General features: G+C 41.4%; 1 protein-coding gene across 2 annotated transcripts in view; it reads right to left on the bottom strand.

Annotated features, from left to right (window-relative positions):
• DOCK5 (dedicator of cytokinesis 5) overlaps window positions 1-23,261 on the bottom strand; it is a 231,636-nt gene that overhangs the window by 43,613 nt on the left and 164,762 nt on the right. For both annotated transcript variants that reach the window (XM_004046801.5, XM_055348267.2), the window contains exons 27-34: window positions 20,200-20,295; window positions 12,996-13,094; window positions 8,917-9,011; window positions 7,360-7,438; window positions 5,093-5,193; window positions 3,812-3,870; window positions 3,337-3,491; window positions 2,443-2,528 (exon numbers count right to left, since the gene is read on the bottom strand). In XM_004046801.5, coding sequence (XP_004046849.2) covers window positions 2,443-2,528; window positions 3,337-3,491; window positions 3,812-3,870; window positions 5,093-5,193; window positions 7,360-7,438; window positions 8,917-9,011; window positions 12,996-13,094; window positions 20,200-20,295 — 770 coding nt within the window. The remainder of the gene's footprint in view (window positions 1-2,442; window positions 2,529-3,336; window positions 3,492-3,811; window positions 3,871-5,092; window positions 5,194-7,359; window positions 7,439-8,916; window positions 9,012-12,995; window positions 13,095-20,199; window positions 20,296-23,261) is intronic.

Below are 23,261 nucleotides of genomic sequence, written 5' to 3'. Positions count from 1 at the left end.
TAGAGGAACCTGGGAACCTAGTACATCTCCTGCAATGCGGCTCTTTAGATAAAAGTGTTAGCTTCAGAAAAAAATGCAGAGTTATAAAGAAGGAAACTGAGGCTAAACTTTCAGTCTAAATCCTGTCCCTTTGGACCCACACAGAGCCAAGTTCTGGGGCTTATTAGATTAGATAATTAAAAGAAAACCTGGGAAAAGAGGGAGAGGGAAAGAGAAAGAAATGGGTCCAAAACATTAATCCAGATTTAGGGTTATTCTTGGGCACTGGAGACCTATGTATCCATATTTTTTCTAAGTTAGTGATCTAGGAAGAATGAAGAAAACAAAGTAAGATCCTTATGTAAAACAAATGAGCTATAGGATTTAAAAAAGTAGCATATCATGTGTAAATATTGTGTGTATGTGTGCATAACTTCATTTAATTCCATATAAGATCAGAATTGCAAAAGATATAAACTGGGAGGTTTGAAGCTCAAATGGAGAGACTTAATGGAAACAAGATAAAAAAGACCAACAAAAGGTCTTGTCACTATTAAAAACAAAATAAGAAAGGCTTCTAGTCCTTTTCTAGTCCTTTAAAATACAGACTATTCATCAATTCAATTCTTTTTTTTTTTTTTTTTTTGAGACGGAGTCTTGCTCTGTAGCCAGGCTGGAGTGCAGTGGTGCAATCTCGGTTCACTGCAATCTCCACCTCCCAGGTTCAAGTGATTCTCCTGCTTCAGCCTCCCAAGTAGCTGGGACTACAGGCATCCATCACGGTGGCTCACTTTGGGAGGCCAAGGCAGGTGGATCACGAGGTCAAGAGATGGAGACCACCCTGGCCAACATGGTGAAACCCCATCTCTACTGAAAATACAATTCAATTCCATTTCTCGGTATTCAGAGTGCTGGATCCTTAGAGAATCTTCAAAAAAGAATACAGTTGGGAGCCCTGTCCTCAAACACAGACTCTCATCCACAAAACTCACACAAAACAGGCAAACAGGTGAACAACTAAGTGACTGAGGCAAGCACCCAGCTGGAGATGCAGTTGGTCAACACTAGAAAAGTTCAGGGAACATGAGAAAGCAATGGTCTAGAGTAGTTACAAACCTGAATGAAGGGTAGGCCTGTAAATAATAATTATAATAATACTAGGCCAGACGTGGTGGCTCATGCCTGTAAATCCCAGCCCATTAGGAAGCCGAGGCTGGAGGATTGCCTGAGGCCAAGAGTTTCAGACCAGCCTGGGCAACACAGCAAGACCCTGTCTCTACAAAAATAAAAATGAAAACCAGCTGGGCATGGTGGTGCACGCCTACAGTCCTAGCTACTAGGGAGGCTGAAGTGGGAGGATCACTTAAAGCAAAATTTTGAGACCAGCCTTGGCAACACGGCAAGACCCCATTTCTACACAAGTAAAAATAAGAAACAGTTGGGCATGGCGACATATGCCTGTAGTCCTAGTACTTGGGAGTCTGAGGCGGGAGGACTGCTTGAGCCCAGGAGTTCAAGGCTTTAGTGAGCTATCATTGCACCACTGCACTCCAGCCTGGGCAACAGAGAGAGAACCTATCTCTTAAAAACAAACACCAAAAACAAATTGTAATAATAACAACCATGAACACTAGAGCAGCCAATATTTATTAGTCATGAACTCTGCAACAGATGCTATGTTAGCACATCATCTCCTGTAATTCTCATAATGATATCAAAAAATAGATGCTATTATTGGAGAGGGAAAAAAAATGAAGTGTTGGATAAGCAGAATCACTGGACTAAAGCCAAACTCTTAATATGTGGCAAAAACAGGGTTTGAAGTTCAATCTCTCACTGAGGCCAACACCTATGTGTTTTTAATCACTTTCCCACTCTTCATTACTCCACATGTGCCAAGGAGGGCAAGAGGGTTATAGGTGAGTGTGGTGGTGGGGGAAGAGGGGACAGTGGTGATAATGGGAGCCCAGACAGAGGTACAGATGTGTTGAATGGGGTGGATGACAGGGCAGGAAAAAGACCAACCTGGCTGGAGACAGAACTGCTTTGGTTATATGTCCTTTATGGGTCCTAAGGTATTTTTTACATACACAGCAGACCTTGAAATATTTTTTCCTTTAAATTGTTACTTTGCAGTTATAATTAGAAGTGCTAATACTTTTGTTGAAGTTCAAAAATTCAAACACTGGGCAAAATGCCACCACTCTGCACCTTCTCCTTGCCTCCATCTGCTGTGTTCTCTAGGGCCAGGCTGGCCAGGAAAATACCAGCATTTGACTCCCACCAGATAAACAATGTCAGCTGTGGACAGTATACACCCCATAACCATACTGAAGACCACAGTGGGGGTGGCCCTAGTGACTCTAAGACTACTCAATTGCTCTATCGGTGCAACAGGACCCCTGTTTTTCTCTATTACTAAATGACACCACTGACTTCAGATTTTGTTCCTGAAATACTCACAGTTTTTCCAGAAGAACCTTGTATTGTTCGTCTCCTCTGCCCCCTTCTACCTCCTGGTCCAGCTTTGTGATCAGCTCATTCTCAAACTGAAAGTAGAGGCAGAATTTCACAGGAAAATGTTGCATCCTTAGAAGAAGACATGGCCAACTTTCTAGACTTGGCCAACCCATTCGCTGAGTTGTGAACTGTTTCCAGCACAGACAGGGAGGATCACAGAGGGTCACTCATAAACTGTGCACCAAGGTCCTATCAAAATCTTCTAACAAAGTCTCATGTTACTTTGTCCTTTGCATTACATTTGATTAAAAACATATTATCCAAAACATTGCTTTCTGTTACAACTATGCATATAAAAATAGAATAATAATTCTTGTTTTTCTATTTTACTTCAGTTTCATGTCTAAGTCTCTGCAGTGAGATTGCTTTTGCAGAGGTTCATAGATGCGAAATCGTCCTTTCAATATTAATACACTTTGTAGATAAGAAAACAGGAAAATGACATTCTCAAAGCTATAGAGTAATGGATTAGAACTTAATCCATTGCACTGCTTTCAGCCGTACTATAATAGATAGGTTTTTAAATTCAATTCACTACATTATTCTCTAGGCTATACTGAAACAGCTAGGATTAAAATGCATGAAGTTAACTTCCTTTAATTTTCTACAGACAGGTGTTGCCTTAGGAAAGACATGTAGCAAAAAGATCTTTTCCAGGCTCTGGGTTGCACTGTCTGACTCTATCTCTAATTGCTTTACAAAATGAAATGTAAAGTGAACTTTCAGATCAACATGGACTTGCATTATTTAGGTTACTGCGTCTCTGTCTAGAAAGAAATGAGTTATGATTTGACTATATGTCCATTTACTAATATTACGCAGTCTGCCACTTCTTACCATATGGAAATTGCCATTTCCACTGAAATTGAACTCACACTGCATCATATCAAAGAAAATGGGGATTGTGGCTTTCCGGAGCTCTATTTCAGGGGTCAGAGTGACCTCCAGAATGGGACCCACCATGGATGGGATGAATTTGATTTTGTGGGGACCTGAAATGAAAGTGAATGAAGATATTAAAAAATTATTTCACTGAAAGTAAAGTGTTAAAATCTTCCTCCACAAGTTCCATAAGAAAAGAAAAGGTTAAAACAACTCAATTCAGAAGTGAGTGACTCAGATTCTGATAACATGTGGATGCCAGAGTAAGAGACAGTTCATTGTCAATGAAACCCACAAATCAACTTTCACTTCCAGACACACAGACAAATACATCTCAGGGTTATCTGGATTAAAATAAAAAAAAGACTTCATCGTGGGATGCTTATCACTCAGAGGTTGTGATCAGGCCTGTTGAAGGCTAGACACTCACCCAGGTTATACCACATGTCCCGGATTCTAAAGCCGATTTCCTTTCTCATGTCCCCATATCTAGGAAGAAGATCATAAACTAGAAGGAGGATTTGCAGTAGAAATGAATTGCATAAACACAATAAGAAGGAAAGTAAAAACAGTCTGTGTCTCTCTTGGTCACTCTTAAGGCCCAACCTTAAGAGATGAGGTTCATACCTAAACAAGCCCCCAAAAGGAATGAGGCGCACAGAGGCCGGGGGACCTTGACAGCACAATAAAGCCAAATGGAAACGCTGAAAAATAACTGAGAAGATGAGATTCACAAACTCACTTCAGGGAGAAGAGTGAGGCACAGACAAAGCCAAACAAAACACGGCAAACACTGATGAAAAGGAAGGTGAATGAAGTATGATCATACAGTACTGTGACTAATGTCTAACAGGTGACTAAATATTTATATACTTTATAGACTGATATTGGGGTAATATACATCCATTCCAGTGTGTTTTTCAAAATATTCACATTGGAAGGCTCTACACCATGCACTCTCAATGGGAGTGATACTGTCCACAAAGGGATAAAAATTGGTCCTTGGGAGCAAAAAATACTTTGCTGTTTTTATATATGTAGGCAGTTTTTGAGGGAGGAACCAGAAGTAGAGGGACACTAAATAATTTTCCTACATATCGCAGATATCCCAACAAGGGGAACACAACTAAAATTTCAAAGTCTTCAAATAATACATTCCTCAAGTTATTTTTTAACAACATGGTCTTTGGATTCCAGTCTCTCAATGAAATGAAATGCTTCCCTAAATCTCTTATCACTTCTGCACATAATTCCATTTTGAATTCCAAACCAGGAATCTGGAGGGCATTTTAATGCAATGTTTGAGACCTGGCTTTCTCTGCTGAAACGGCAGGGAGGTGGAGCAACTGTGCTGAAGGAATGTGCTTTGTGAAGCGCTATGAATGAGGAGGTACTAAGCCTGCAATTTGGGGAAGCTGCCAGCAGAGGCGCAGCTGTTCTTGGGGATGGGCACGCTGACAGCCAAGGTCCGTCTCCAGGTACAGATTTGATAAAAAGCATGGGATGACTGATGGGAAGATGGTTGGGCCTTAAGAAAAGAGAGCTGAACCTGGGTGAATGTGAGGTCTATTAAGTAATTAGTTGAAGACTTACCTCACTAACAACATGGGTAGCCACTAAATAGTAATTTCTGTGATACCTAAAATATTGCTCGCAATATAAACAAACAGAAGAAGCCCCTTCCCGATCTTAACTCTAAAAGGACACTTACTTTTTAACAATTTTGTTGCGCTTGGCTTGTGAGAAGGTTTCAAGCTGAAGGGACTCATGGGTGAGAAATGCTACTGCCAAATGGAAGTAATTGTTCCAGAGCTGTTCAAAATTAATTGTGTGGGTAAAAGGAAATGAAAAATAACATTAATAAGGGCCATAATAAAACAATGTCACATGGTAAAAAGTCATTAACAAGAGATTAATGAAAGAACAAAATACAATCTACATTCTTCTTAGGTTTTGATTATTCAATCCTAAAAGTTTTGAGACTTAATGTTAAGCTTTTTAAAAAAAATTTAAGCTATTATATTTTTCTTTACTCCTGGGATAAAGGGAAACTGCTGCCAAGAAGTGTATCTATTTATAGTATGTACTTTGGCACTATGTTTCAAAAGTCCTAAAAGTTTGCAAAACTTTTGAATTAGTAAACACTTTTAGGACTTTATCCTGATGAAATAACCACGAATTTTATTGTTGTTGTTTGATCCAGAGTCTCACTCTGTCGCCCAGGCTGGAGTACAGTGGTACAATCTCGGCTCACTGCAACCTCCGCCTCCCGGGTTCAAGTGTCCTGCCTCATCCTGACGAGTATCTGGGATCACAGGCACCCACTACCACGCCTGGCTAGTTTTTGCATTTTTAGTAGAGATGGAGTTTCGCCATGTTGGCCAGGCTGGTCTTAAACTCCTGACCTCAGGTGATCTGCCCGCCTTGGCCTCCCAAAGTGCTGAGACTATAGGCGTGAGCCACCATGCCCAGCCAACCACGAATATTTTTAAATATTTAAAGGAAGGAAGTCCATCACAGTGTTATTTAATATAATAGAAAATGGAAACAATCTAAATGTTCGTAAGAAGAATTTGGTTAAATACATCATGGACCAGTCATAGAACAGATGATATTCAGCCATTAAAAACAGGAAAATATTCAACATTATTGAAAAGATCACAGATCATTGAAAAAGGAAAATAGATTAACAGAGTACCAAAGAACTGCACAGCTCAATTCCATTTTGGCAAATATACATACACATACATACAATATATATTCATCTATATGTGTATGCATCTCTGTGTGTGTATGTGTGTATACTTTCCTCTACTTATGATTTTCAACTTTTAAAGTTCTGAGGCAGGAAAACAGGGCCTGGAGGCAGGGCACTGAAGGCCAATTCACACTGACTTCCTAGAACTGAATCAAAAGGAAAACCCCACCTCTCCACACCCAAGTAACAAAAGGATCAGAGGCTACCCCTTTGCACTCTGTGGCAGATGAAAAATTGAAAGTACCTCTGATTGGTCCCCTCCCACAATTGGTGGGAAGGTCAGACTGGTCACAGGCTACTCCTTCATTTACATAGGGTGTAACCAAGTAACCAATGGGAAAACTTCTACAGGGTATTTAAACGCCAGAAAATTCTATAACCAGTGCTCTTGAGCCACTTGCTTGAGCCTGCTCCCACTCTGTGGAGTGTACTTTCGTTTCAATAAATCTGGCTTTTATTGCTTCATTCTTTCATTGCTTTGTTTGTGCATTTTGTTCAAAACGTCAAGAACTTGGACAATCTGTAGTCAAGGACCTCCACTGATAACAGTTCCACAGATACACGCAAAGACAAAGAACACAGAAAGCACATCACCCACAAAATGCAGAGTACTCTGGAAGGTAAGCTCCATGAGAGCAAGGAACTTATCTGCCTTCACCAGGGAAATGCCCCTACCAGGGCGCAAAACAGGGCCCTGTACATGTAAGTACTCTAACATTTGTTAAATGGATGAATGGATAAGTGAATGAATGAATGAATGAAGATAGAGCTAGTGGTCATCCGTTTTGCAATTCCTTTGGACTTTCAACAAACTGTGCATAAGAACTGTTCTTTAGAACCAAACTCATTTGTAGGTAGGAGAGTTACCTGTGTGCTTATTTGTAGCCATGTGTGTCTATGTGCATTTGTGTAAATATACAAAGGGTCAACTCCAAATGTTTATAGCGACAAGGAGGACTATTTATATTTTTGATCTTCTACTATTACTCTTTAAGATTTTTTTTTTACATATGTTACCTTTATAGAAAGAAGAAACCACCCCTATTTTGTTGTGTTTGGAGGACAGTGTGACAGGCATATGTGCTTTAGGAAATGAAAAAACACAGGAAAACCTTTTTCATGTCAAAACAGTGAAATCTGAGGAGACATTTTCCAAATTCATATAGTTCTCTTGCCATGGCCAAGAATTCTAGAAGCAGGTAGGTGAGTCACATGCCTACCTGAAGTTCAAAGCTTGCCTGATCCATGAAGAATCTTGTGAGAACTTCAGCAAACTGATTTATAGCACGGAGAAAAACCCTGCGGAAGGAAAACACCAGATAAAGAAGCCAACTGTATGTCCTTTGAAACCTTTTCCCACCTATGTTAAGAACTAAACCAAACCAAACCTGAACTTGGCATCATAAGACCTCATAATCTAACAGTGTCCTTGCAGACAACAGCATAACACCATCCGCAGATGGGGCACAGGAGGTCAGTTTACAGAACAAACAAGAAGAGCCACTCAGGGCCACATCCCAATTTAGGTAATTGAAGGTAGATCTGAGACTGCAAACCAGGACTCTTAAGCCTCAGAGGAGGGTAATATATATAGACTCTATTATGATCCTTCTGTTTAAGCTTAGGGTTTCTGGTGTAATTTTTTAAATCTAATCTGTACATAGCAGAGAAGGCTTCTTCTAATCAGGTGTTAGAGTAGAATTACTCAGAATTGGGTATCATGTAGAGTTAATAATAATGCTTACAATAATGGTTTATTTATCTCATTAAACTCTAACACTCTTTTAATATAATATATATTCAGTTCATTTCACTTCTGTTCAACAAGTATTTGTTGTGGGCTAGCAAGGCACAGGCGCACGTCTGTGTTGAAAGACACAGTTTCTGATCTTAAGAAATTTACAGCTTGGTTGGGGAAATTAACAACATGTACATCTATTACCCAACATAGAATCTGAAAACAATTCTATAAGAAGGTTTGAATGGGGTATGGAAAATCGAAGGAAGAAGAGATGACATCCAGGTCAGAAAGGCTTCCTCTGGAGGTGACGCTTGAAAAGAACCTTATGGAATAGCTGGAATGCTGACAGCCAGAGGTTATGGGGAAGGCACTGCTGGCGGAAGACTGGTGTGAGGCAGAGCAGACCATGTGTTCAGGGACTGGGCAGAGGCCAGTTTGGTTGGAGTACAGGTAGCATACACAGGGAAGTAGCAGAAGCAACTAGTTAGTTTGGCACTGTGTATCAAAAGCCCTATAATTTCACCAAACTTTTGAACTACTAAATTATTTTAGGAGTATATCCTGATAAAATAACCATGGATATTTTTAAATATGTAAAGCAAGGAAGGCCATGACAGTGCTATTTCACATTAACAGAAAATGGAAAGAATCTAAATGTTCATAAGAAGAATCTGGTTAAATACATCATGGACCGGTCATAGAACAGACACTAACTGGTGAGCCCTGAATATCAGGATGACACAGGCCACGTGGAGCCACGGAAAGGTGCAGTGGAGAGTTGAGGATGACAATTACCATGAGAGCACTGAAGAGACGACGCTAGAGAAGGGAGTAGAGAGCCCGAGGTGGAGCAAAGGCAATTACCCTGGGAAAATCAAGATCATGAGCACATAAATTAGGACCTCTGGAGCAGGAAGATCCTCACTTTACAGATGATGGATTTGAGGCAAAGGGATTTAAAGACATGTCCCAAAGTTCACACAGCAGCCTTAGGTATTCAGACAAATGCCTCAGGGCCAGCCATGGGCTGTCTCACCTGTTTTGAGTCATATTCATCACCATCCAATCTTTGGCATAGACATTCTTTCCAATCAGGTCCTTGAACATGATAAAAGTTTCCATGAGGAAGTCCTGCGGAGAACAGAGGAGTGGTTGAGGGAAAACTGGGTTACATTCATAGTCTTTATTCTGGCGTGTATACAAGCAGAACCACAACCTCAGAACAGGATGTTCCTAGCCCCACAGTAACAGCCCATCTTTCAAGGGTTTTAGGAATAACAAAGCATTCTTACAGCTGGCTGTGATGCAATTTGATTTTTATATTGTAGGACCCTGTAAGGAAGATGAGGACAAAAAGAATCATCCACATTTTACAAATGGTACAACTGAGGCTGAGATAAACTGAAGGACTCGCTTAAGGGCATAGAAAGTAGGAAGGAGGGTCGGGTGTAGTGGCTTACACCTGTAATCTCAGCACTTTGGGAGGCCGAGGTGGGCAGCTTGGCCAACATGGTGAAATCCCATCTCTACTAAAAATACAAAAATTTGCCGGGCATGGTGGTGTATGCCTGTAGTCCCAGCTACTCGGGAGGCTGAGGCAGGGGAATCGCTTGAACCCAGGAGGCAGAGGTTGCAGTGAGCCAAGATTGTGCCATTGCACTCCAGCCTGGGCAGCAGAGTGAGACTCTATCTCAAAAAAAAAAAAAAAAAAGAAAAAGAAAAAGAAAAGAAAAGAAAAAAGGAAAAACAGAAAGTGGGCAGGAGAAGAGCTGGATGAGAACTTGGAGCTTTGGACCCCAAGTTTGCAACCCTTATCTCTTTCTTCGTCTGCTGCCACAGGTTGTCAGAATGTATCTCATGCACTTAAACATAATTCACCAACAATTGTGGGGAAATGGATACTTTTAATAGATTTCAGTTCAATTCTCCTTTATTATGGTTAGAAAAGGACACAGTGATACACACAAGAAGCAGAATCACCACTCTTCCTGCGCCAGGGACGTTATCATGTGCAGCCTGGAAGAAAGGTCCTAAATGGTCCTTCAAAATGGATTGTAACAGTGGCTGGTGATGACTAATAACGAATCACTTAAGCATACAGAGCTCTTCTGCTCCAAAGGGGGCTGTGAGCAAAAACTAATTCAGAAATAGAACAATCAGAGTTGAAATCAAAGCTAAAATGTTTTGAAGGCATTTTTATTAGTTAGCTAAATTTAGACCTTTTCCACTGGGATTCTTGAAAGTCCTGTCCAGTTTCTCTGGCACTAACCTACACAGTTCTGCCTGGACACAGTATGTGAGAGGCAGGAGGCCCAGGTCCTATTGCTAACCATATTTTTCTGAGATGCTGGTCAAGCTGGGTAACTTCCTATACTTTGGATGCTGAACGGCATGGGGAATGACTCTCCCTGGCCAGCCAGTGTGTGTGTGCAACTGTGGATTCTCCCCTGGTTTTATGGCGAGTTAGACATGCCCACCCTCAGTTCTGAAATCCTAGACATAATTAATGAATTCAAATTTGTTTCATCATATATTTTATTTACTTATTTATTTATTTATTTTGAGATGGAGTCTTGCTTTGTCGCCCAGGCTGGAGTGCAGTGGCACAATCTCGACTTACTGCAACCTCCACCTCACGGGTTCAAGCGATTCTGCTGCCTCAGCCACCCCAGGAGCTGGGATTACAGGTGTCTGCCATCACCCCTGGCTAATTATTTTTTGTATTTTTAGTAGAGATGGGATTTCATCACGTGGGCTAGGCTGGTCTCGAACTCCTGACTTCCAGTGATCCACCTGCCTCGGCCTCCCAAAGTGCTGAGATTACAGGCATGAGTCACCACATCTGGCCTCATTATATATTTTAAGTGCTTCCACCAATTTATTAGCCATTCTGCTAACTTTTCTTTTAAATCCGTAAGAATTCATGGTTTGTGAAGCAAGGATTGAATTTAGATATGTGTTATTTGCTTCAGATACAGACTCTCTATTTAACTCCTGGAAATCTAAATTAATGAGACGGCATGATAAAGGAAACTCACAGGGAATCCCAAAGCCTGGTTTTATCCACCACCTGCCAAGGGTCTTCATGCGGTTCACTCAGAAGGCAGCATGAGGGACTGAAAGGCCACTGGGAGGCAAAGGCCTAGCTGTGCACGGTAGCTCAGCCACTGGGGACTAAATTCGGGCAAGTTCCCTCATTTCTCCAGGTCTTAGTTCCCTCGTGAGGATAATGATCCTCTTTTAATTACATAATACAGCTGGAGGAGCTCACCACCATGCTGGTAAACAGGAGGTACGCCCCTTTTTTTCTTACTTAACAATGGAGCCAAATTGTCAGGGTTTGACCTTAAAACTTCCCTATTTTGCCTGCTCTCTGAAGGAAATTTGAAACAAAATCCCTAAAATTTTTATTGTTAATTTTACTTTATATAGCAATAATAATACAATTATTGTTACAAACAGCTAGTCCTCATAGGCATTAGCTACATGCCAACCTGCACGAAGCTGGGCATTTCCCATGCATGGAGCCAAGCAACACTTAATTAACCCTCAAGGTGGGTACTGTCTTACAGATGAGGAAACTGAAGTTCAGTGAGCTTAAACAGCTTGCCCCAAATTGCATACAAGGGAGTGGAATGGTCAGAATTCAAACCCAGAGCTGCGTGTTCTAAAGCCTGTGCTCTTACCCGCTACACCACCTGCCTGTAGAGAACACATGGCTAACCTTGGCCTTCCTCCTCCACCCCCCACCCCCCATCCTGGTCCTCTTGCGCCTGGTCTCCACAGGCGCATCTACGTATTGCTATGGTTCCCATGCCATGCTGCCTGCCAGGATGTGGCCCAAGCAGAGGCTCATGGAGACCTTCAGCTAAAGCCACGTAGTCTAACACGGCATTGAGAGTCCACCATGGAACCAACTAATAATAACAAACAGCACTTTCCTTCCAATTCCTTGTATGTCTGTCCATCACGTGGGCATGGCAGAAAGGTGGGTAATGGGCAAGGAGGAGCTGCGAATCCATGGGGGCACTGGCCACCTACTCAGCATGACAGAGGCAGAAAGTGGAAAATCTAGAACAAAGAGACTGGAACACGCACAGATGATGGGAAGTTATCCAAAGACTAGTGTCAACATGACAACAGTGTGCTAATCCAGCAGCACATCCTGTCCACTGCTCTGCAAAGTCTAATAACACCTTCATGGACGTCTGAAGGGCCACTAACAATCCCCTGAAGGGAAGGTGCCGTGAAGCCACAGCCGGAGGCCTAACTCAGCCTCTTAGAGTGCTTCATAGCAACTATGAGAACAATTTTCCTGCTTAAAACAATACAGAACAAAATATTTTCATCTGAAGGTAACTTACAAATATTGTAAAGCAGGAGTCCCCAACCTTTTTGGCACCAGGGACAGGTTTCAGGAAAGACAATTTTTCCACGGATTGGGGCAGGAATGATTTTGGGATGAAACGGTTCCACCTCAGATCATCAGGCATTAGTGAGATTCACATAAGGAGCTGGCAACCTAGATTCCTCGCAATGTGCAGTTCACAGTAGGATTCAGCTCCTATGAGAATCTAATGCCTCTGCTGATCTGACAGGAGGCGGAGCTCAGGAGTTAATGCTTGCTGGCCTGCTGCTCATGTCCTGCTGTGTGGCCAGATTCCTAACAGACCACATGGACCAGTTGTAAAGGGCAGGGATTACCTCTTTTTGTTGCCCTCACCAAAATGATGGTATCAACCACGTCTTAGGAGACTTTGCACACCCCTGCCTTCTAAAATCCTTGCCATGACATGAGTAGTTACTGCAAGTATTAAATCCTGTTTTCAGAGCAAAAAACATCTCCCAAATGTTGCTAAATAAGGGCTCTCTCTAAATCCAAGAGAGATTAAAGTGTGTGATAACCTCTTGGCATATGTGTTGTACTTTTTCAAATCCTATCAAAGAGAGAAAGTAGGAATCAGCTCTCTCCTTTCTGTAATCACTGTGGACAGCCACATAGCACTGGAGGTGCGTGGGAAGAGAACGCTGGACTCACGATGCTCAGCTTCAGTCATGTTTTTAAACCAAATATAAGAAGTCTTCAGGTTACCAGGACCAGTAAAGGCAACTTACAATGATGTCTTGTCTGGTTTTGAAAGTGCTGATGTAGTGGCTATAGTGGCTGTCGTCCATTTGCTGCAGCAGGGCAATCATGCAAGCCACAAAACTCCCCTGGAAGGAAAAGGAAAGCACAAATCCAAGACTCCTTAGACCACCAACTGACAAAAACACTATGTGAGCCCCATGAACTTGGCTTTTCCCACCCACCGAGCCACGCAGGTACCCCACCACACTGGAAACACGCTGCATTCTAAAGGTCCAAAGGCCACGTGCTTTGCGGTTTCTGCTTCAAACCACCTCCTTCCAGGTCTGAGTGAAGAAATCTCATTAACAGCTATGAAGTGTGGAATCCTATAGACAGGACACCTCAATGAGATTACCAGTGAAGATGTAACAACTTGTGGGGCTTTGGGTTTCTTGTTGAGACAGAGCTGTAGTATAGAATTCCATGGAGAAATGTCTGAAATACTTAGATTAGTTAAACAAATCTTAACGGGGAAGAAAGCTAGCAGGAAAAGAGGTGGCAACACTGAGCATGGAGGAGAGGAGTGCAAGCGATGATGATGAAAACTCCCTGCTAGAATACCTGTGATACGGTTTGGCTGTGTCCCCACCCAAATCTCATCTTAAATTGTAGTTCCCATTATCCCCATGTGTTGTGGGAGGGGCCCGGTGGGAGGTAATTTAATCATGGGAACGGTTACACTCATGCTAGTCTCGTGAGAGTGAGTGAGTTCTCACGAAATCTGATGGTTTTACAACGGGGTTTCCTCCTTTTTGCTTGGCACTTCTTGCTACCGCCATGTGACGAAGGACGTTTGCTTCCTCTTCTGCCATGATTGTAAGTTTCCTGAGGCCTCCCCAGCCATGCTGAACTGTGAGTCAATTAAACCTCTTTCCTCTATAAACTACCCAATTTATAAACTACCCAGTCTCAGGTATGTCTTTATTAGCAGCATGAGAACGGACTAATACAACCTGATACCACTTCTCCAACTCCAGAGCCCTTCAGCCAGTTGTTCCAACATACTACCCACGTGAATTGTGACCCTGACTTGAAGAGAAAAAAATCAATAACTAGATGATTCATTAACATTGCTTCCATTTGTGAGTTCAGGAATTACATATTCAAGGTGCTATCCCCTAGACCAAAACAATGTAAATTATAGACTTAGTTTTTTAGACAGGGAGTAAAGATCCAGGGGTGCTAACCTCCTGTATTCATGCAGTTATGAAAATAACACAAAGGAATTTAGCACAGGACAGATGAACATACAGCTGTTTCTAAAACAGAGGGAAAGATTCCCCAAGCAGAACAATGAAAGACTGTCCATGTCTATCTCTTTCTGAACGTATGCCTTAGACTGTCTCTCTTGTTTTAAAAAGTTTATTTTTTAGGCCTGGTGGGGTGGTTCACACCTGTAATCCCAGCACTTTGGGAGGCCAAGGTGGGCGGATCACTTGAGGTCAGGAGTTTGAGACCAGTCTGGCCAACATGGTGAAACCCCATCTCTATTAAAAATACAAAAATTAGCCAGGCATGGTGGTGGGCACCTATAACCCCAGCTACTCGGGAGGCTGAGGCAGGAAAATTGCTTGAACCTGGGAGGCAGAGACGCAGTGAGCCGAGATTCTGCCACTGCACTCCAGCCTGGGTGACAGAGCCAGAGCCTGTCTCAAAAAAAAAAAAAAAAAAAAGTTTATTTTTTCAATTATAAAGCAGTGTAAACTTATTGTACTAAGGCCTTTGATATATATATTGCCAAATTATCATATAGCTTGTTTTCCCAACGGTGTCTAACACAATTTGTTTCTCCAAGACCTTGCCTATCCTGAGTATTAGAGGTTTAATACTCAGAATTTAACACCGAGGTTTAATACTCAGAGGTTTAATCTCACTTTGCACTTTCATTTCCTTTTCTCTAAATTAAACAGTCTGTCCATGAACTTTTTGGCCATTTAGCTTTCTCATGTTGCTGTTTGCACCCATTCTTTACTCATTTTTCTACTAAAACAATATCTTTGCTTAGTGGCTTATAATAGCTTTTGTATATTAAGTTTATTAGCCACCTGTCACCTATATTACAAAACTTTTTAAAGCTTGGGACTTGACATTTAATTTGCATATATATATATATATAATCTTCATATATAGGGATTTAAAATTTTATCTAGTAAAATCGATTTTTTCTTGTATTTTAACTATAAAAAATCCATGAATCCTGTTCCTCCTCAAATCAGTTATCTATTTATTATTTTATTCTAGTGCTTTATGATACAACTTTTTTTAATTGAACACTTCACTCTGACATTTATTTTGTGGTTATAGCATGAAGTTGAACAAATTTTTTCCAAATTGTTAACTAATTTTCTTTTTCTTTCTTTAAGACAGGGTCTCGTTCTGTCACCCAGGCTACAGTGCAGTGGCGATCATGGCTGACTGTAGCCTCGACTTCCCTGGGGCTCAAGTGATCCTCATATCTTAGCCTCCTGAGTAGCTGGGATTACAGGCGCATGTCACCATGCCTGGCTAATTTTTGTGTATTTTTTTTGAGACAGGGTCTTGCCATGTTTCTCAGGCTGGTCTCCAACTCCTGGGATCAAGCAATCTGCTAGGTTCAGCCTCCCGAAGTGCTGGGATCACAGGCATGAGCCACCTCACCCAGCCCCAAATTGTTAACTAATTTTCTAAATAACATTTACTAAAAACCTTCATTTTCCCTTTAGAAAGGTAATGAAATGTTCATATAATCCAAAGTCTCCTTTTCACTTATCATGGTTCTGTTCTGCTGATATGTGTCCACTAAGTCTGACAGGCAAGCTCTCCATTATTATGTATTTTTTGTTTTTTTCGAGACGGAGTCTCGCTCTGTCACCAGGCTGGAGTGCAGTGGCGCGATCTCAGCTCACTGCAAGCTCTGCCTCCCGGGTTCAAGTGATTCCCCCTGCCTCAGCCTCCCAAGTAGCTCGGACTACAGCCATGCATCACCACAACTGGCTACTTTTTTTTTTTTTTTTTTGTATTTTAATAGAGACGGGGTTTCACCATATTGGCCAGGATGGTCTCGATCTCCTGACCTCATGATCTGCCCGCCTCAGCCTCCCAAAGTGCAGGGATTACAGGCGTGAGCCACCACGCCAGGCCCCATTATTATTTCTATTTGGCTATTTATTTGTAACTAGTATTTATTTTTACTCTGATATTTTTGTGACTAAATTAAATAGAATTTCTCATTTATAATCTCTAAATAGCTTCCATTGTTAAAGAACGGGCATTAAATATCATTTATTTTAAAACAGGTTAGAGGCTGGGTGCAGTGGCTCATGCCTGTAATCCCAGCACTTTAGGATGCTAAGGTGGGTGGATCATCTGAGGTCACGAGATCAAGACTAGCCCAGCCAACATGGCAAAACCTCGTCTCTACTAAAAATACAAAAATTAGCTGGGTGTCAGGGCACACACTTGTAACCCCAGCTACTTGGGAGGCTGAGGTAGGACAATCACTTGAACCTGGGAGGTGGAGGTTGCAGTGAGCCGAGATAGCACCCCTGCACTCAGCCTGGCTGACAGAGTGAGACCCTGTCTCAAAACAAAATAAGTAAACAGGTCAGTTTAATAAACTATTTATTAGTTTTACTAAAATTTGAGTAAACCCTCTTGGGTTTTGTAGATATGCTGGTCATTTCAGCTAAAAATAATGACAATTATTTTTACTTTTACAATATTTATGTTTAGTATCTTTTTCTTATTACATTGGCTAGAAATTATAGAAAAAGCTAAACAACAGTGTTGAAATTAAATACCTTTTTTTTCTAAATAGAGACAGGCTCTCATTCTGTCGCCCAAACTGAAGCACAGTGGCACCTTCACAGCTCACTGCAGCCTCAATCTCCTGAGTTCAAGCAAGCCTCCTGCCTCATCCTCCTAAGCAGCTGGGGCTACAGGCACATGCTGCCATGCCTGGCTAACTTTTAATTTTTTTGTAGAGATAGGGTCTTGCTATGTTGCCCACACTAGTCTCAAACTCCTGGCTTTAAGCAATACTCCTGCCTCAGCATCCCAAAGTGCTGGGATTACAGGTGTGAGCCATTGTGCCTGGCCTAAATATCTTGATTCCCTTTTTTAACGACCATTGAGTATCATGATGCCTGGTGATTTCACGCTAAAAAGTTCCCTCCTCTTCTTGATTTGGGAAAAAAGTAACAATAATCAGATATCATTTTGGCATCTATGAAGAAAATTATAAGGCTTTTTTCCTTTTATTGAATTGATATTATTTTATAAATGTATTTCCTAATATTTAACCATTCTTGAATATCTGGAATAAACTGTATCAAGCCATGTAGATTTTCTTTTTCCACATCTCTCTTCGCGACTGTCTGTGCCTGTCTGTACATATTCCCCTCACTTTTTTTCCTTCTTATGCTTATCATTCCCACTTCACTTTGCTTCTTTTGGCACCACTATCATTCCATAGATCTAAGTCATTCCCACTCTCATCATTTCATTTTAGCAGAAGCACGGCGGGAGTACTGCTGCCTTTACATCCAGTCCTGCCCTTCCCTTCAAACATATGGAGCTGATGTCCTTGAGTGAGTTTAAACAAGGGAGACAACATGCAATCTGATTCCTAAAAGGAGCTCAGTAAATTTGAATTCAAGTATGTAATTATCTATAAACCAATATATCATTTCCCATATCAATCTTTCTTTATAATGTATGATAGAAATGGCTTGGCAATAGCAATTAATGGTACATTGTCTTTTCTTAAATTTCACAAAATATGTAAAATACTCTAAAAGTATATCAGTTTTAGCATAACGCAATGTTCTTCAATCCTGTTTTTTTCCATCTTGATCTGCTAAATTGCACCCCATCTGTTAGTAATTTCAGTAAATTATAAAGGGATTAGTGAAGCAATGCTGTTAAAACATTCCCAACTTTTAAACATATAAAACATATAAGTGATTTGACTAGTTTTCTCTCCTACGTCATTTTTTTTTTTTTTTTTTAAGACAAAGTCTCACTCTGTCACCCAGGGTGGAGTGCAGTGGTGTGACCTTGACTCACTGCAACCTCAACCTCCACCTCTTGGGTTTAAACAATTATCCTACCTCAGTCTCCCGAGTAGCTGGGGTTACAGGTGCGCCACCACACCTGGCTAACTTTTGTATATTTAGTAGAGACAGAGTTTCACCATGTTGGCCAGGCTGGTCTCGAACTCCTGACCTCAGGTGATCTGCCTGCCTCAGCCTTCCAAAGTGCTGGTATTACAGGCATGAGCCACCGCGCCCAGCTTCCTAAGTCATTCTTACCCTTCAATAGTCAATGGGTGGAAAAGACAGATCAGTTAAGCTACAGACTTTATTTTTGCACAAGTGATTAACAGCAATATTATCAGGGCCTAGAAATAAAGAGTAATTGATAGATTTTAGGTTTTATTCCCTCTTTCTGTTGGTAAAAAAAAAAATAGTATTTCCTTGCCAACAATCTGACTGTTCTAAAGATAAAAGCCTTGATTTTACATGAGGAATTCTCCAATTTCCATATTAGCCTTTGTTCCCTCAGACATTTCCTTGAGAAAAAGATGTAGGACTAGTCTAGTTAACTGATAATCCACTAATACAAGATCTAAATCCTTTTATGTTTTGGATGAGCTTGGATTTTTAGTTTATTTTGTTTTATTTTATATTTTGAAACAGGGTCTTACTCAGTCACCCAGGCTGAAGTGCAATGGCAAGATCAGAGCTCACTGCAGCCTTGATCTCCTGGGTTCAAGCAATCCTCCTGCCTCAGCCTCCAGAGTAGCTGGGCGTACAGGCACTAATCACTGCACCTGGCTAATTTTTAAAAAAATGTTTGTAGAGATGGGGTCTTGCTGTGTTGCCCAGGCCAGTCTCAAACTCCTCGGCTCAGAGATTGGGTTTTAATCCAGCAGAAAGACAGTTTTACTTGCAATCATTTCTCTTTATTCTTATTAGGATCAGCTCCATCACCCTATAGGTTCCGACCAGGAATGTCTTAGGGTTTCTGCTATGGCTGTGGCCTCTCCCTGCAAGACCCTTCCCAGATAGCCACATGGCTCACTCCCTCACCTTCCTCAAGTTTTTACCCAAATTTTACCCTCTCTGGTAAAATTCCTAATCATCTTATTTAAAGGTGTGACTCCCCCACCCTCACTTCCCTTATCCTGCTCATTTTTTTTCTCTCTAGCCCCTGTTGCCTCCTAACACTATGTAGTTTATTTTGCTGTAACTGCTGTCGTTATTGTTGGAATGTCAGCTTCTCAAAGGCAGTGATTTTTCTGTTTTGTTTATGGGTTCATTTTCAGTGTCCAGAGCAGTGCCTGTTTTACGGCAGTTTTTAAATACGTATTTGTGAAATAAATGAGTTTTTCTTATCTGATAGGAATTTGAAATAGTTCTTTTCCTATGTCCTCTAATTAAAATCTAATTCGATTTTAATATAGGAAGCTTTTAATATAGGAAGCAAAAGATGCTTCACTTTAATGATGACACCACTTAGCCTTTCAACAGCTACCTATGGCCTCTATCATAGTTGTTACCCGGCATCTATTTAGATAGAGGGCACAGAAAATAAGAGGCCAGACCAACAATGGCCTTTCCACAAGCATGCTAACCACAGGTTCTTTAAAATGTTTGGTTTCTTCCTTGAACCAAAGGGGCTGGGTGGTTCATACTGGATCATTTTCTTTCTTTTCTCTTTTCTTCTTTTCTCTTCTTTTTTCCTTCCTTCCTTCCTCCCTTCCTCCCTCCCTCCCTCACTCCCTTCCCTCCCTGCTTGCTGCTTTTTTTTTTTTTCTTTTTCAAAGGCAGGCTATTGCTCTGTTGTCCAGGCTAGGATGCAATGGTGCAATCACAGCTCACTGCAGCCTCGACATCTCACGTTTAAGTGATCCTCCCACCTTAGCCTCCTGAGTAGCTGCAACCGCAGGCACGTGTCACCACCACACCCAGCTAATTTTTTAAATTTTTTGTAGAGATGGGGTCTCACTATATTGCCTAGGCTGGATTATTTTCTCTCAATAGAAAATCCATGTCAGAATCAAGATCTGCTAAGGTTATAACCAATGACCTGTGATGTGAGAGGCCCATGTGAAGAATAGTCTCAAGCCACTGGCCCCGAAGGCCTCCCGATAGGCAAAGGGGACAGAGAAACAGCAGCGGCCGTGGGATCCAACAAAGAGATACTCACGATGTGGGGAGACTGCCGGTTCATCCCAATCACTGTCCGGTTGATCCTTCTCAGCAGCCGTTCCATTATAAGCTGAATGTGCACCGCAGTGGCACCCTGCGGGGAACACAGGATTTGACTCCATTCCTTCTGACTCAGTTTCACTTTCTTTAAGGAACCTCAGATAGATGAGTTTTGTCTTTAGATCTCTTTCTGGCTCTTCCCTACAAAGCAATCTCTTGTCCAAAAGTGGAAAATGGTCTCACAGAATAATATATAACTTTATGAAGAAAATAGTTGAAAATGATCAGTCATAACACTTAAAAGATGAATGTGGCTGTGCAGGGACGAGTGCCTTCCTAATAACTCAGATTACTCAGGTTCACTGAGAGCTCACTGTGGCCACCGACTCAACAAATAGTTTTGGGGGACCCACATTAGCATGACGTATTCTGTTCTGAGGTTGAGCAGATTAGAATTGCTCAGGTCAGGCCGGGCGCGGTGGCTCACGCCTGTAATCCCAGCACTTTGGGAGGCTGAGGCGGGCGGATTACAAGGTCAGGAGTTCGAGACCATCCTGGCTAATACGGTGAAACCCCGTCTCTACTAAAAAATATAAAACATTAGCTGGGCGTGGTGGCAGGCATCTGTAGTCCCAGCTAATCGGGAGGCTGAGGCAGGAGAATGGCGGGAACCCAGGAGGTGGAGCTTGCAGTGAGCTGAGATCGCGCCACTGCACTCCAGCCTGGGTGACAGAGCCAGACTCCATCTCAAAAAAATAAAAATAAAAATAAAAATAAAAGAATTGCTCAGGTCAATTAGGCACATGTGTGGAAAATTAAAGGCAAAAACACAAAACTCTTACCACCTTCTGTGTTGGAGGAAAAAAACAAGAAATTCAAGTCAAGGGAATTGTTATGGAGTAAATGTGTGTCTCCTCCAAATTCATATGTGAAGCCCTAACCCCCATCGTGATGGTATTAGGAGATGCAGCTCTTGAGATGTAATGAAGGTTAGATGAGGTCATGAGGGTGGGGCCCTGGACTGACGGGATGAATGCTCTTAGTAAATGAGTATCACAGATGTGGATCTCTCTCTCCACCAGGTGAGCACACAGCAAGAAGGTAGCTGTCTGCAAGCTGGGAAGAGAGACCTAACCAAAACTTAACCACGCTGGCACCCTGATCTCAGAAACTCAGTCTCCAGAACTGTGAGAAAATAAATGTCTGTTGTTTAAGCCACGCAGTCTGTGGTATTTTGTTATAGAAGACTGACTGAGCAGACTAATACAAGGATTTTGTATTCTGACTCTGTCACGTGTGACTTTGAGCAATTATTCAACTTCGCTGAGCTTGCAGTTTTCATAGCTGCAAAAGGAGGACAGTAACAGTTTTCTTACTGGAATTAGTAGGGCTGATGTACACATTCTTTCTTTCACCTTCTTTCCTTTTTTGTAGCTAGATATTACCCTCATTTGGCTCCGACTTACCCACATGCAACTTGACTTTTCATAGCCTCTATCTGTCCTTGCTTTATGATAGATATTTTGAAACTCCTGCTTAATGCTTCAAATAACTAAATCATTGCTATTTGTATTTTTTTGCTTAACATTTTTATTATCTTTTACAAATTTAACTGTCAAAGACTGTACTTATCCAGCGTGTACAACATGAAGATTTGATACACATAATCGTGTAATGATTTCCACGGTCAAATTGACACATCTATTGCCACCCATGCCATACATTAGATTCCCAGAACTTGCTCATCCTATAATTGACACTTTCTACCCTTTGATCAACATCTCCCATCCTGCCCCTGGTAAAGAATGTTCTACTCTCTGCTTCTAGGAGTCTAACTTTTTTAGATTCCACATAGAAGTCAGATCAGGTAGGATTTGTCTATGGCTATAGGAATTTTCTTTTTAATTTCAATAGTTTTGGGGGTACCAGTGGTTTCTGGTTACATGGATGAGTCCTTTATTGGTGATTCTGAGATTTTTGTGCACCCATCACCCAAGCAGTGTACACTGTACCCAATGCGTAGTCTTTTATCGCTCACCCACCTCCTAGCCTTTCCCCGGAAAGTCCACAAAGTCCATAATATCTCTCTTAAGCCTTTGCATTCTCATAGCTTAGCTCCCACTTATAAGTGAGAACATATAATATTTGATTTTCCATTCTTGAGTTATTTCACTTAGAATAATGGCCTCCATCTCCACCTAAGTTATTGCAAAAGACATTATTTTGTTCCTTTTTATGAGTGAGTAATATTCCATGATGCATATATACCACACTTTATCCACTCATTGGTCAATGGACACTTAGATGGGTTTCATATCTTTGCTATTGCAAATTGTGCTGCTATAAACATGCACGTGCATGTGTCTTTTTCATATAATGACTTATTTTCCTTTGGGTAGATGCCCAGGAGTGGAATTGCTGGATTGAATGGTACTTCTACTTTTAGTTCTTTAAACATTTTTCATAGTCGTCGTACTAATAATTTGCATTCCCTGTTTTTCACAGTCTGTTTTTCATAGTTTTTCATACTGTTTTTCATAGCTGTCGTACTAATAATTTGCATTCCCCCAGCAGTGTAACAATGTTCCCCTTTCACCACATCTATGTCCACATCTATTGTTTTTTGACTTCTCAATTATGGTATGGCTATATGTATTTTAATTACAGTATCAAGTATCTGGGGTCCACCCTCCCTCTCTGCTTCCCTCTGTCCCTTCTTCTCTTCCTCCTTCACTTTTTATTAGTCATTTACTTGTTTCCCATTTCCCTGAATGAAAGTGATTCATAAAATCAGCCTCTCCAGGAGATGCTGCTTTCACTTCCATTTACATAACATTTCCTTAGTGTGGCCCTAAATAGTTGTGCAAGTCACATGCTGTGCCCTGTGGGGAGGGTATGAAATGAATAAGGCTCCTCTGAGCCTTTAGAGATTTCTATTGTGGGGGTGGGGGTGAGTGGGACATAAATTTTTTTTTTTTTTTTTGAGACAGAGTCTCGCTCTGTTGCCCAAGCTGGAGTGCAGTGGTGCGATCTTGGCTCACTGCAACCTCTGCCTCCCGG

This window comes from Gorilla gorilla, chromosome 7, assembly GCF_029281585.2.
Source record: "Gorilla gorilla gorilla isolate KB3781 chromosome 7, NHGRI_mGorGor1-v2.1_pri, whole genome shotgun sequence".
Lineage (NCBI taxonomy): Eukaryota > Metazoa > Chordata > Mammalia > Primates > Hominidae > Gorilla > Gorilla gorilla.
Note: the sequence above shows the minus strand (reverse complement) of the source record. Positions and strands in the feature narration are given on the sequence as shown.